We start from the raw sequence: 16452 nt of genomic DNA, 5'->3' as shown, positions 1-16452 counted from the left end.
GGCGTAGCTTATGACGCCACACTTGGGTGTGGGATGGGTTGGACGTCCACCGCAGGTCGCAGCGAGATGTACTTGGATAAATGGGAGTTACGCTAAACTTTCACTTTCAGTTTTCTGAATGGGAAGAGACAGCAGTCGTTTGTGTCGATCTCTTCCATATAAACAACTTCACTGTCAGTGTTGAGAAAATCGTAACAGTGGCGTTTTAAGCCTATTTGCCGGCGTCTGTTCCTCGGGCTCGAGCACGTAACTCCGGTTTATTGCGGTTGTAAGGGATGGACGTGCTTTGGCTTCTCGTGACGGCCGCGCTCGCTCTGCAGCAGGCCGACTGTAAGCGTAGGAAATATTACATCGCTATAAGAGAAGAAGACTGGGACTATTCACCCAGCAAACACAATCTGATCACAAACACAAGCATTGAACAAGACGAGTAAGTTTATTCATGACAATTTGTTTGTTTTTGTATTAAGTGACAAAAATGTTTAAGCACAGCAGTGATCGCTGTCACATTATCGTATTACGTCACACCTACACAATACACAAGTGTATTTTTATTTATATGTGAAGAGTTTGCTTCCAAAATGAGATTCAAATATTATGTTTTTTATTATGTTATCATGTTTGTATTGTAATAGTTAGCTGTATGTTTTGTTTTGTTTTGTTTTTATGGCTTAAATCAAAACAAACCAACTGCAGTTTGAGTTATCTTCATGTATACTTTGCTATTTTATGTGTATATTTTCATTCATTTGGGTTATTTTTAAATGTTACAGGGCTATTTATTCTGGTAAGTTAATTGCAAAAATTGTTGCCATAAACTGTTAAGTTAAATCCGATTGAAGTCATTATTACTTACTAGATCTCGACTAATGAGACATTGTTGTAAATTATAATGCATTAAAAATGGTTGAAATGGTTTGAATTATTTTGGTAAGTTAAAATTTGGTAAACATGTATTGCCTTAGACATTTTGTACAACACTGTAAAGTACTTGGTGATTGTTTCCTGTTGTTTTTGTTGTATAGGCAAATATTGAATTTCCTTTTTTCTCTTCTATTTTTCTTCAACAGACACGCATCTGTTTTTCTCTTAAAGGGCCCTACTCGAATAGGAAGTGTTTACAGAAAAGCTGTGTACAGACAGTACACAGATGACTCTTATACCACAGAGATCCATAAACCCGCCTGGCTTGGCTTCCTTGGACCCATTTTACGGGCTGAGGTTGATGATGTCATGGAGGTCCATCTGAAGAACTTTGCAAGCAGGCCTTATTCCCTCCATCCTCATGGAGTGTTTTATGAGAAGGATTCGGAGGGTAAGACGTACTTTCTCTTTAATTCATCTATTTCTCTTTCAGTGGAATGTGAGGGAATTTCCCAAGGAGGCTTAGTTGAGATCATCAGATAAAACGAAACAATAATAGATATGAGATCATCAGTTTCAGTTCTTTACAATAACAAATACTGAAAGGAGGAAGCTATTCGTTTTTTATTACTTTTCCATAGTCAGGTAAGTGTAGCTTTTAGAAAAGTCACATCCGTACCGGCTCATATTCCTCATAACATGAAAATCAAAACAACTATTTTATATTTTATGCAGAGTCACCTCGTATCCATTTGTTGGGTATTATTGCTTCTGGCTTGGGCATTTTATTTCACAGAAATCTTCAAATGAATGTTGTCTCTTAATGTTTTTTGTACATCCATAATACATGTTTATTTCCCTTTTTTAAAAGAAAACTGCTGAGTTAAAAAAAATCATGAATGAGGTTGTCATAATTCATGGATTATGTTATTTTTGATGCTTTTCTTTTAATCATTTTGAATATTTTTCAAGGAGTCTCAGCCTCCCTTGCTTCCTCTGATAAGGCACATTTACTCTTTTATAAGTGTCTTATCCTCACGTCTCATGGAAGTAATAACAGAGCAATAAACAAAACTGCATGTATAGTACGTCTGCAGAAGTTTAATAACCAGGTGACACAGTTGGTAATGGACTTTGTTTTACTGTTAAATGGAGTTTGATTCACATCTTACTGAGCAGTTTAACACAAATAATAAAATGTAATAAAAATAATACATAAAAATATTCATGTCTATTTATGGTTACTTTAATTGTTGAAATATATTCTATTCTGAAATCTTTTCTTTTGTCGCCAGGTAGTGTTTTACTGTTTAAACAGGGACGTTTTATTCATGCAGTAATAAAAAAATAACATTTTTATGACATTCTTTTACTTTTAATTCATTATTAACTTTGTTTTGCAGATTCTTTTAAGCTGTATGTATACCTATTATGCCCTCACGTGTGCATGGTACATCAAACTTGTTTCCATTATATGTGCTCTTTGAAATCTTATGTCTTTTAAAGTTTGCTACAGTTGACTCCTAGAATTGATTTAGGGTGTTTTCAGACCTTTTTCATTTCCTCAGAAACATGTATTAAATTGTTGCAATTTTGCAATTTCAATTGGTTGGGTTCGCTTTCAACATTTGAAAAAGGACAAATATTTGATAATGCAAATCATATTAGAGTATACTGTCATATCATTAGTCAGAGTGCACATGCTTACTTCAGAGTTTCTGCTTGCAGCGATCATTCCTCAGATCATTTGCACTGAAACAGCTGCACAAGCTTATTGTGACTTTCTTTGCAGGTGTCCATATATATTTTTTCATCATATTGAACATTGCTCTGTTCCCCTGAGCCATTAAAGTCAGTGGCGCACACTAAACGTTTGTATTTTTATGCTTTGGGACAGATGCTCTGAAATATGTTTGGCTGACCATATTTGCAAAACACGCAACGAATGCTCCAAACGGGACAAGTTAGACAAGTTCTCTATGTGCTACTTGTTAAGGACAGTTATTATCTTTTTATTTAGGTGCGCTTTATCCAGATGGCACCTCTGGCCGCAGTAAGAGTGATGATGCAGTGCCTCCAAATAAAAGCTACACATACACCTGGACAGTCAAACCAGAGTATTCTCCCACTGAAGCCGATGCCAGCTGTCTCACCTGGATTTACCATTCCCATGGTGATGCACCAAAAGACATCGCATCAGGACTTATAGGAGCTCTGCTTACCTGCAAGAAAGGTAACAGACATGAAACCTTCAATATACAATTCATGTGTTGAAGTCATTTCTTTTTTTTAATGCACACACACACACACACACACACGCACACACACACACACACACACAGGCTTTGGTTGACTATCCCCGTGGGGACAGTCCATAGGCGTAATGTTTTTATACTGTACAAACTGTATATTCTATCCCCTATCCCTAACCCTATCCCTAAACCTAAAGATCATAGAACACTTTTTGCATTTTTAGATTTGTAAAAAATATTGTTCTGTACAATTTATTAGCTTTTTTGCCCCTGGGGACCTCAATTTTGGTCCCCACGGTGACACGAGTCCCCATGTGTTGGTGTGCATTCAGGTTTAGGTCCCCACCGGGATATACAAACATGAACTCCCTCCAAAGTTCTCTCCATACACTTGCTTAAAGGGATAGTTTCAGTCACCATTTACTCACCCTCAATATGTTCCAGATTTGTAAAAATTCCGATGTTTTGTTGAATGTGGAAGAATGTTAGGAACTGAGAGTTCTGGGACATCATTGACTACCATAGTAGAAAATAATATTGTATTATTTTTTGTTCTGTGAAACACAAAATTAGATATTTTGAAGGATTTAGGAAAGCAAACAGTTCTGGGGCACCTTTGACTACCATTTGAATTTTTCCTACTATGGCAGTCAATGATGTCCCCGAAATCTCAGTGGCTAACATTCTTGTAACAGTTCTGCCTGTTTTCTGTTCTGTCCTGTCCTGTTTTGATTCAGTTTTTGTTCTCTTGCCTTGTTTGTTAATTGCCCCACACCTGTTTCTGTTTCCCTTGATTATGGTCCTCTTGAACCCCATGTTCTCAGTTCATTGTCTGCTATTGTTTCGTTTGGTTGTCTTTTGATTTCTCCCTGTTGGTTTATTAAAAGACTTCTGAATTCCACTCTTTTGCCGTGTGTTTGAATTACACAGCATTCCGTAACAGAATAGCAGACCTTGCACATGCTCTCGATCACTGTAGGTTGAACAATGACTCTCCATTCATCGTCAGCTCTGTCGAGGACATCGCCATCCCCACTCCCGAAACCAGCCATCACCTTGCTGCACGGAGCGTCAGCCAGAGCCCACCGCAGACGGAGAGCCTGAGCCCACGACTGAGCCCGTCATTGGCCCGGAGCCTGAGCCTTGAGACGCGTCTGACCAGGTGCGTGAGATGCGTGAGATGCGTCGCCGTGGGAGTGCTGGTGGAGATCGAGGGCTTAGAAGGGAAGCCCCGCCCACACTCCCGTCGCAGAGGGTGTGCTCCTTCTGGACTCTCACATAATGGACTGGGCCAATGAAGAGGATTATTGGCTGCTCCCTTCCGCGCTGGTCCTGCCCAGCTCTTCGTCAGCCAGCACCTAATCTTCAGCCTCAAGGAAGGTCCCGCCCAGCCTCCCATGCCCTCTGTCTCTGCCAGCCTGTTCATCAGCCCTGGGTCTGCTGGCATCTGGAGACACCTCAGCTCACCCTCTGCATGCCAGCGCCCTTGAGTCGGATGAGCTTTGGGATCTCCAGCTACCTCGGGATGGAGTATCCCATGTCTCCGCCTCCGAGACCCTGACTCCACCTCGGCCCTCCGACTCAGCGGCTACACCTTGGCTCCTACCTCCCTCATCTCCACCGTGGCCCGTCATCCCACCAGCTCCACCAGGCTCCCTCGTCCCTCCGGCTCTGCCTTGGTCAGTCGTCGACCATCCGCCGCCTCGGGACTCCAATCCTCCAGCTACGCCTCGTCACTCCACCCCTATGGCTCTGTCAAGCTCCTCCTTCCCTCCGGCTCCACCTTCATCCTTGGTCTCTCTGGCTCCGCCGCAGTCTTCCGGATCCATGCCTCCGCCTCGGTCGTCTTAGCCACTGGTTCTGCCTTGGCCCTCCGGATCCTCGCTGTCACCCGGGCTCTTTGTCTGCTCCTCCCCACCCTGGGCCCCTCCTCCACCATCAACGTCTCCATCAGTCGGCCCCCTGGTGTTGTCTGCTCTCCCATCTCCACCATGGCTCCTCCCTCCGGCGACTCTACTGTAGGCTGTCATTCTGGCTGGTCTCTGGCCCAACATCAGGCTCCTCCGGCTCCAGACTTCCCTTTGGCTCCTCCCACCCTCAACGCCCCCATGGACACTTTTGTTTTTGCCCCTCTCCTGCTCCATGTCCCCCTCCAGAGCCCCCTACCTCCTCAGTTGGACTTTTTGACACAAGGACGCGCCTTCCTGGAGTGGCGAACTGTAACGGTTCTGCCTGTTTTCTGTTCTGTTCTGTTTTGATTCAGTTTCTGTTCTCTTGCCTTGCTTGTTCCCATGGTTGTTAATTCCCTTTAATAACTACTCTTTTCACTCTTTGTTTATCATTATCTTCACCTCTCTTTCTCTCTTAGGTGTTTTGGATTCTACTACCCATAAGCGCTCTGATGTGGATGACGACTTTATTTTGATGTTCAGTGTGGTGGATGAGAATTTAAGTTGGTACTTCAAAGACAATGTTGAACGATTCTGCTCGGACCCAGATCTAACCAATGACTTCATATCTAATGGGGATATGGATTTCAGAGAGTCCAACCTCATGCACTGTAAGTCCCAGTTTATAGCTAAATTTCACTACAGTAAGAGTAAAATTTGCACTTGGAGTTGGAAATTATATCAGGAATAAGGGATTAATCGCATCCAGAATCAATGTTTGTCTTTACATTATATATGTATGTGCACTGTTCATATTTATTTTGTGCTTAAATAATCAAATAAATGTAAATATATATATTCATATTTATAGCCTATATAATTTAAGTTATATGTAAACATTTATTAATTTTATATTTCTTAAATATATACATATACACTCAAAAAAAAGTTGTTGGACGAACTTAATTTAATTAAGGAAAACATTTATACGAAATTGAATTACATTTCTCCAACAAAATCTAATTTGTTTGAAACGGTTCTTTGTAATCATGAACTTAAGTTTTTTAGTAGTCTTGATTAAATTAATTTATGTCATATTCATGCATATTTTACATAAAATCAATATAAAAAAACAAATTTGTTGATTAGATTATTTAATGAAAGCACTCAAGAACATTTTTTATATTATACATTTTTAACATCAATTAGACATTACTTCATTTAACTTCAATAAGAAGATATTGAGTTACTAGAACTCAACAAAAATGCAAATAAAGGATTTTAACCGCCCACGACCTAACCAAAGGCAACGCTTTTCTGAACAATGGTAACCACAAAACTCAAAAATATGACAAACTCTTCAAAACCTTAAAGATAAATAAACATTAAACACTAACAAGTGTTTCTTTTTACTGAAAATGCATAAAATAACACTTATTTAAGAAAATAACTCTTATACGCAAAGCATGCTGGGAAATATAAGTCCTCTGCCCAATTGTAACTGTTTTATGTTAACACAACCTGTGTTGGGTGTAACTAGTTACTAAGTAATTAGTTACTGTAATTTAATTACTTTTCCCTTGAAAAAGTAAATTAAGGGATTACTCTTATTTTTCTGTAATTTAATTACAGTTACTTCTGATGTAATTAAATGAAATACTTTGTGTAATATGTGTGTGCAATAGTGGAATTGACATCTAACTTTTCTAACTTTAAAATCCTTGCATTAATGTATAGTTGTCACATTTGTAATACTTTAGTCAGTTAATAATACTACTTTATGTAGTTTAATATTATTTATTTGAATGAATTAAAAGAGCCGTTTCATGTCTATCCTTCAATCACTTAACTAATCACGGTTGATGTAGGATATAGAAAGTAATTAGTAATAAGTAACTAAATACTTTTTGGAGAGAGTAATTTGTACAGTAATCTAATTACACTATTGAATATGTAATTAGTAACTAGTAATTAATTACTTTTTCAGAGTAACTTACCCAACACTGAACACAACACAACTCCTTTATGTTGTCCCATTCAGTTATATGACTAAACATAAAAAAACATGTTGTGACCAAATTTTCCAAAAGTTAGGACAAGCAGCAAAAATCTTTTTTTTTGAGTGTATGTGTATGTGTATAAATACAAAATTAATATGTACCGTGCACAGACATATTTTATAAACAAACCTTTATTCTGGATGTGATTAATCGCGATTAATCGTTGAACAGCCCTGTCAGGAATACTGTATATGAAAGAAAAATATAACTGCACAAGTCATGATGCAAGCTTATTTATTGACCAAAGTTTTTTTGCCAACAAGCTTTTTATCAAGCTACCTTTCACCTTACCTCTCTCCCATTGTGTAGATCTTTTGTAATCAGTTTGTAAATCCAGTAAAAACTGCTTTTTATCAAAGTAACTGCACAAAGCTTTGACTTAAACCAGCTGCAAGGCTTTTCAAAGACTGTAAAATTCCGTTATCTGTGGACACAACTGATCTTTGACACACTCTAATGAAATGTAATCTCCTGTACTCGACACACTTCACAACAATAGCATCCTCAGCATTTTATAGTTTTCACTTTCATATCAGAAATTTCACTGTGGTCTAAAATTCCATGTAAATGATTTTGTTCAGTGATTTATTTCAGTTTTCAAACGGTAAATTTTGAACAAAATTATTATTATCATCACCATTATTTGTCCAGTTTAACATCCATTATTACACATTCAAGTGAGAAAATAACACTGGAGCAACAAAACTATGACAAATGTGACAAAAAAGGGAAAGGATTTTCAGCAACTTGTGTATCATCTATAATTTTCACACTGGTAAACACTACTTCACTTGGCCGTAATTACGACGTTTCCAACTCCACTTGAAGTCCGCATTAACGTATCCAGTTACAAACCCTAAAGTAGTAAAACTGTCATATTCTTATCACTCACCACAACTTGTTTTTATCTGTCCTGTTAGCAATAAACGGCTATGTTTATGGTAATCTGCCCGCACCAAAAGTTTGCGTGGGACGCCCTGTGTCTTGGCATCTCTTTGGCATTGGCAACGAGGTGGACATTCATTCGGCCTACTTCCACGGGCACACCCTCCTGGATCGCGGGCACCGCACTGATGTCCTCAGTCTGTTTCCTGGCACTTTTGTCACCGCCACAATGATCCCGAGGACAAAAGGAAAATGGTTGTTAAATTGCCAAGTCAACGATCACGTACGAGGTAACTGTTGCATTTGTCATCTTTGTGTAGAGACAAATGTGTCTGATCAGTGTATACGGTCCTTTTGTGTTGTTGTCTATAAGACACAGGCACTATGTTGATTTAGGGTTTAGTGTTCATTTTTTCTGAGTTTAGTGTCACTATTCTCTCTTGTCTTTATTTGATGCTCATGGTTCGGATCAGCTGGTATGCAGGGTTACTATGAAGTCTCGTCATGTGGATCTCCAGCCTCTCCAACAGAAGCTCCTGGACATGGAAATGAGAGGCATTTTTACATTGCTGTTGAGGAGAAGGATTGGAACTATGCCCCTTCAGGGATGAACTTTATGAACAATACATCACTTACTGAACCAAACAGGTAAAATGTTGAATTCGGAGACTTGTTTTTAAGGCTTTTGGAAGAAAGTTTTTACGCAAAGATGAAAGAATCCGTAAAGATGGGGGGACATTTGTTTCAGGATAAAAATATACTTTCTTAAATCGTCCATGAATACAACAGTTCAATTACAATTTTAAAGACACATTGTTTTTACAGTTTGTTATGTAACATATTTTGTTATACGTAATACTATGTAACAACTTAATGGGGCGTTTTCCCAGACAGGGCTTAAATCTAGTCCCAGTCTAAAATAAATGTTAGATCTGTCTAAAGTAAAAACAGCTTGCAGTGACATATCTTAAAATATATCAGTGCCATTGTTTTGTCTCAAGATGCACACAGTAATGTTTTTTTTGGAAGGCAAGGTAACACACGCAACAACGGGATGTTCGAAAACAACTTTCCGAAACCTGTACGAACCCTGGCGGAGTGAATCGAGCACAGAAATACTATGTCATACGTCCAACTTGTTTTTTGACAAGTTGGCCATGTTAAGCATGAGAAGTCAGCACATTTAACAGTGTAAAGTCAGAATGCATGAAATAGCTTGTCCCCCCCCCCCTTAAGCTAAACCCTGTCCCGGAAACCACCCAAATATGACTTATAATATGACCTCCTCACCCCAAATTTTGTATCCTAGCTTATCGAATTTTTTCTTCATCATTCATCTTTTTTTGTTGACCAAATATAATAGTGATACTTTTTGTGTCTTTTTATCGTTTTTCTGTTTTTGTATAATTTTCCTGTTTTCTCTTCATGTTTCCCCTGTGCAAAAATGTTTTTCGGTAAGGCTGCACGTTGTAAAAAATGCTAAAGAATTCAATTGAAATTGAATTAATTTTGTTTTTGAATGCTGTCAAAGATTTAATATCTTTCCCTTCCTTTAGTGACTCTGCAGAATTCTTCAGTCGTGACGGTGGTAAACTGGGTGGAAAATACCTAAAAGCCCGATACATTGGATACACCGATGAAACATTTACTACTAAGACAGTACGAAATGGCTCAGCTGTGGGCTCAGATGTGCATCTTGGTATTCTAGGTAAAACCAAAATGCTTTTTGGACAGTGCTTATCAGCTAGGAAAAACATAGGCTCATATTATGTATGCAATAAGGTACGAGGGAGGCTGTGCTTTATCCTGAATAAATCACGGTCGAAGGGTGTATCATTAGAATATGTATTCTCACCCTAGGTCCTGTCATCAAAGCCGAAACTGGTGATGTCATCATTGTAACCTTCTTGAATAAAGCTACACGACCCTACAGCATCCAACCACATGGTGTGCATTATGACAAAGCCTATGAGGGAGCTATGTACCAGGATGGTAAGTCATTTGCATCTACGTTCTTAAAAATAAGGGTTGATGATTCGACTACTTCACATTTTAGCTGTCATTATAGGAAAGTTTTGATGAAAAGAATGAGAATGTTTTTTTTTTAATGGTACATGCATAGACTTAATGAATGTATTTGTGTCCTCTTCAGGTATTCATAAAGGTGGAGCCTCTGTGGCTCCGGGTAAGAGGTTCACCTATCATTGGAGAGTAACAGAAGGACCCTCTGACAGTGATCCTCCATGTATTTCATATCTGTATTATTCTTCTGTTGATCCCGTTCGTGACACAAACTCCGGCCTGATCGGGCCAATACAAGTGTGCAAAAAAGGTGTTTTGGATCAGAGCGGACATCAGGTGAGAAACACACATACACAGTCATATGTAATTTATTCATTTGAATGAGAGAAATCTGATCTCTATTCTGTGTCTTCCCATGTTATGTGTGTGTCTAAAGCATGCTGACAAAACTCAGCACGAGTTTTTCCTGCTGTTCTCTGTGATGGATGAAAATGAAAGCTGGTATCTGGAAGACAACATCAAGAGGTTTGGCAGCAGTGAGTCAGATCAGGATGATGAGGAGTTTCAGGAGAGCAATAAGATGCACGGTATATGTTAAATTCATTCTTCATGTAAATTCTTTCATGCAAATGTTTGTTTATTCGTTTGAGCATGTTTGTGTTCGTTTTCAGCGGTGAATGGCTTCATGTACGGAAATCTTCTTGGTTTGGACTTGTGTCTTGGTGAACATGTAATGTGGCACACACTTGGCCTGGGGACAGAAGTGGATATCCATGGTGTTTATTTCCAGGGCAACACGTTCGAACGGGATGGGACAAACCATGACACCCTCAATCTCTTCCCACATTCCTCAGTGACGGTTAACATGAGACCCAACAATAACGGTGGGTGAAAGTTGTTTAAGCTTTATCGGACATATGTCGATTTTTCGGCGCTGCTTTGAAATGTGTATTGGGAAAAGCGTTACATTCCTACAATTGAATCGAATATTAATTGCAGAATATAATAAGAAAATTTTGCTCTTTATACCTCAGGGATGTTTGAGCTGAGCTGTCTAACAACCGATCACCACGCTGCGGGTATGCGGCAACATTACACAGTCAAGCCCTGCTCACCAAAGACCCCCGCACCTGAACGTTATATATCTGATATAAAGTACTACATAGCAGCAGAGGAAGAGATATGGAATTACGCTCCAGACCGTTCGTGGGAATTAGAAAAACACATTACTACACTTGAGGACAGGTATACACACACGTTTACACTCACATATGCTTGTTTACACTGTAAGTGTCATTCATGCACACGTTATCCAATCCGCTTTTTAAACGTCTTTCATTTTCTTGTCAGCCCTGGAAATATTTTCTTGAAAAGATCAAGTGATCGGATTGGTGCTGAGTATAAAAAGGTGGTGTATCGCGAATATACAGACGGGACGTTCACCGAAAGGAAAAACAGAAGCGACGAAGAGAAACATTTAGGGATAATCGGTATGACGTGTAAAAAAAATCTGAAAAATCTTTCATCTTGTCATTTCAAACCTGTATGATTTTCTTTCTTCTGCTTAACACAAACGAAGATATTTTATGGGACGTTGGTAAATTACATTGACTTTCATTGTTTGACACAAAACCACTAAGACGTTTCTCAAAATATCTTCTTTTGTGTTCCACAGATGAGTCATATACAGGTTTTGAAGCACATCAGGATTAATAATTGACATTTTTCATGAATCGTGTATATGAAAGTGTAAACAGAAACACAAATTTGTTCAGTACTGTTTAATAAGGATTCACCATTGGTATAGCTTTGGGTTTAGCTTTGTAATTCTATAGGAACTCTTTATTTGGTTGCAGGACCCATCCTTAGAGCTGAGGTTGGTGAAAAAATTCAGGTTGTGTTTAAAAACAAAGCCAACAAGCCATATTCTCTTCATGCCCATGGAGTAAAGACCAGTGAAGCCCATAAGCATCATGTTCAACCAGGTTTGTCAATACACAATTTTGTCTTATTTTGTGGAGTTCAGCAGTGTCGAAATATGTGACCCTGGACCACAAAACCAGTCTTAAGTAGCACGGGTATATTTGAAGAATTTGGTTCCATAATGAGATAACTAAATAATGTTTTTTTATTATGTTATCAAGTTTTTAGTTAGCTGTATTTTTTTAGTTATTATGGCTTAAATCAAAACAAACCAACTACAGTTTGATTGATACTAATTGGAATGCACAATTAAAAAACATATTTTTTTTAATTGGAGTTATCTCATTTTGGTACCAAACTCTTCATTTGTAGCAATAGCCAAAAATACATTATATGGGTCAAAATTATTGATTTTTCTTTTATGCCAAAAATCTTTAGGATATTAAGTAATGATCATATTCCATGAAGGTATTTAGTAAATTTTGTACCGTAAATAAATCAAAACATTATTTTTGCGAGTGGATGCAGCAAAATCATGAACAAAAATGGCAGGAAACACGCCTACAAACTTCACTCGCTGCTGTCCGCTCTTTAAGAATTACCCACTCTAGTTTAGTGTAACTACTCTAGTGTAAAAATTGACCCTTATGACTGGTTTTGTGGTCCAGGGTCACATATATCACTATTGACAATAATCATGATATATTAATAACCATGATCATTGATATTGTGTTAATACTACATGATAATATGATCAATTTGACTGATAGCATTATGATTTGTGTTCTTGTCAATTGCATTTGTATAAAGTAGTGAAAATCTTATATTGTAAATCTTATGTTTGTTTGCATCTGATGTATATACGTATCTCTCTGTGTGTGTGTGTGTGTGTGTGTGTGTGTGCGTGTGCGTGTGCGTGTGCGTGTGCGTGTGCGTGTGTGTGTGTGTGTTTTAGGTGATGTGATAACATACAACTGGAGCGTTCCAGAACAATCCGGTCCGGGTCCCAACGATCCAAACTGTATCACATTTGCGTACTACTCATCTGTCAACTTTGTTAAGGTACAGTGCACATAAACAATATACTTTCACGGTCTGAAAACACACTTTCAAGGTGTTTTACGTACAGCTAGCGTATGAAATGTTTTTCCTAATACGTGTATTTTTTCCTACTGGAAGTGTGTGTAACAATAGGTGAAATAATGTGAAGGTTTACAATGTGTTATACGCTGTAGCTTGGTCTCACAGAGAGATCAGTATTGAGAAAGACTCATAATGCGACAGGACAGGTTGCAGATGAAACATTTTGTCCAGTTTGATCAACTTTGCTGTAAGGTGTCCCACTAATGAGAACAGAGTCACATGTTCGTGACAATGTCAGGAAAGGAAAGATATTTAGAGAGAACAAAAAAGTGTTTGTGTCTTGATGGACTGGCCATCTTGTTGGGACAGACTCCAGCACACCCCATGACCCCAGTAAGAGAAAAGAATGTAACCAATCTTTCTTTCATTGGGATATTTTGATAAAAGTTCAAATGAGATCATCAGTTTTGTAGCATTTAACAAAATCTGTTTTTTAGGACTTGATGAGCGGTTTGGTTGGTCCGCTGATCGTGTGTCGTAAAAACACCCTGAACGCCAACAGACGAAGAACGGACGTTGATAAGGAGTTTGCCCTCCTCTTCATGGTGTTCAATGAAAATGAGTCTCACTACCTGGATGAAAACATACAAACTTATCTTGAGACAGAGCCAGATGACTTTAACAAATATGAAGAGGGTTTCATGGAGAGCAACAAAATGCACAGTAAGTCTTGAGTGTGTAACACAAAAATACCTTCAGTATGAGGTTTAAAAAGAACTCAAAACTCTCTCTCTTCCTCAGGTATCAACGGAAAGCTTTATGGGAATTTGCACGGGCTAAACATGAAAGAAGGAGACAAAATTGAATGGTATTTGTTGGGACTGGGAAACGAAGTGGACATGCACACTGTGCACTTCCATGGACAGACCTTCATTTACAAAGTACACAAACACATACACTTCAGGTCTACTGAATACTCAAGATCAAGATAACATGTTGAACATGGACTTAAATTGGATTACTATTCCAATGTCAGGTTATTAGTATTAGCTGATTTCCTGATGTCTCTTAAACATGATTCTCTCTCTCTCAGATGGATGGTCCTCATCGTGCTGACGTGTATGATCTGTTCCCGGGGACATTTCAGACCATAGAGATGATACCAGGAAACCCTGGGCAGTGGTTGCTGCACTGTCACGTGACGGACCACATTCATTCTGGCATGGAGACACTTTTCACTGTTCATCCTAAAGGTGAGGGTTTGACGTTTACAAATGTTTTAATAAACTGCTTTTATGTGGAAACTAGGGCTGTCAAACGATTAATCGCATCCAGAATAAAAGTTTGGGTTTACATAATGTGTCTGTGTACTGTGCATTTTAATTTTGTATTTATAAAAACAGACACATTTATTTAAGAAAAAATAAAATGTTAATATTAATAAACATTTACATATAATTTAAATGATTGGCAAATATAAATAAATACATTTAAAGATTTTCTAAATATATACACGTTTGTGTACATGTATGTGTTTATAAATACTAAATTAATATGCACAGTACACAGACATACATTATGTAAACACAGACTTTTATTCTGGATGCGATTAATCGTGATTAATCTGTGGAAAGGTACCTTAAACTGTGGAAATGAAAATTTGTTTTGTAAGAAGAATAGTAATAGTAATTTTGCGACTGGTCTGTACTGTTTACTAAACTGAACTGATGTCAAAACATTTAACTACATATACAATTATATCACTGCTGTGTTCTGAAACCTCCATATTTCTTGATTTTTTTTGTTGTTGCCGTAAATCATTATTATTAGTCACCCTTTTATGTTTGTCACTGGGTTTTGCAAAAATCCAACCACTATAAGTATTAAAAAGTGCTTGTCAGCTTTGACAGCACAGTATTTAATCATTTTAAAAGTACCGTGTTTTTTCCATATTTTGTCAATTTGAAGGTTTCGGAAGGACAGCGACGATATATTGTTATGATTAGTGTCTTCTAAAAATAAAATATTAATATTCTTTCCTGTCAAAAGAGTCCAATACTGAAAAAGATCAAGGTCGAGGAGCAGGTACAAACTAATTTTTATTTACTGTATTGTTTTTGTTGGTTTGCTATTAATGTACAGTGTGAAAACTGCGGAAGCATTAATACAACATCTCCTTGTTTCTTTTCAGCGATCAGTCATCACTCCACTTTAATGTTGGGTTTTCTTGGATTGGTCCTACTAAATCTTGTCACATATTAGAAGAAATGAAATGCAGCCCAAATCAGAACAAGTATATTCACTGTTACTATAGGTATGAGAATAAGAATGAAACATTTTTAAGTAATGCACTATGGAAAAAAGAAATGTGACTACAAATATAGCGACTGGAAGTACTGCCTAAATACACTGTATATCTCTGCTAAAAAGACACATTTTCACAAAAATTCACATTTCCTTCAACTTGCTGTGAATAATGAAGCATATCATTTGTTACATTGAGATTCAAATGATCAAAGAATGTACTATGCAATGCCTGGCATGTCTGCTGCCATAGATTCCTTCTCCTTATGACATATAAGTTATATATATTTTATATAGTGCATAATTTCCATTATTTACAAGCACATTGTGTGTGTGTGTGTGTGTGTGTGTGTGTGTATAGTATATATATATATATAATAATATAATACAATGCAATGTAAGTCGCTTTGGATAAAAGCGTCTGCCAAATGCATAAATGTAATGTAAATGTAATAAATATATATATATATACTGTATATATATGATTTATAGCAACAAAACCTTGGCCTTTGCACATGTCATATAATGCCTGAGGACTGATGGACAGATAACTCTGAGGTCACACTAAAATTTCAGAATGTGAAAATTAAACACAAACCCCTGCGTATGATGTCATCCAAGGCATTGTTTTTTTTAATCGAATTTTGATGTCTTTTCACTGTTGTTGTTTTTGTTATTTTAATGTTATATTGCCAAATTGTTGTGATGTGTTGATTTTTGGTTGGTGACATGTCATCACGTGTCTCAGTTTCAGTTTACCAGACTTGACCTTTGGAACGCAGCGAGATGCATTTTTTTGTATATGAATGGAAGTCAATGGAACAAAAGGTCTAGTGTGACTTTGGAATAAAACATCATCAGTAATGCTTTGAAACAATACATGTTCATTAACAATTAAAAATGCCTTGACAAACTCTGCAATGTCTATTCGATGCTTGTATGCAACAATAATGTAACATATTTTTGGGGGGTTCTCTGTAAATATTAACACGTAGGTAAATAATAGTTATCAATTTGATTCAAAGTTTCACTGGATTGACAGCACTAATACTAATCTAAACTACTATATAGACCACTTCGCAAGATGTCAACACTGGTCCAGAGGAACGTCTGGTTTCATTTATTTTATTTTATTACTTACATACATGATTAAATCTTAAATATATTTGT

General features: G+C 37.5%; 1 protein-coding gene across 1 annotated transcript; it reads left to right on the top strand.

The window, feature by feature from the left end:
- The first annotated feature begins 27 nt into the window (after positions 1-27).
- hephl1a (hephaestin-like 1a) lies at positions 28-16195 on the top strand. The gene is made up of 20 exons (XM_057351583.1): positions 28-430; positions 1071-1315; positions 2885-3097; positions 5485-5676; positions 7986-8240; positions 8424-8598; positions 9507-9658; positions 9811-9942; positions 10103-10308; positions 10409-10559; positions 10644-10856; positions 11007-11217; positions 11323-11462; positions 11829-11957; positions 12851-12957; positions 13476-13701; positions 13780-13919; positions 14072-14231; positions 15028-15063; positions 15170-16195. The coding sequence occupies exons 1-20, from the start codon at positions 276-278 to the stop codon at positions 15238-15240; spliced, it is 3309 nt and encodes a 1102-aa protein (XP_057207566.1). The 5' UTR covers positions 28-275; the 3' UTR covers positions 15241-16195.
- The last annotated feature ends 257 nt before the right edge of the window (positions 16196-16452 follow it).

This window comes from Triplophysa rosa, linkage group LG14, assembly GCF_024868665.1.
Source record: "Triplophysa rosa linkage group LG14, Trosa_1v2, whole genome shotgun sequence".
Lineage (NCBI taxonomy): Eukaryota > Metazoa > Chordata > Actinopteri > Cypriniformes > Nemacheilidae > Triplophysa > Triplophysa rosa.
This window is presented reverse-complemented; position numbering and strand designations above follow the sequence as displayed.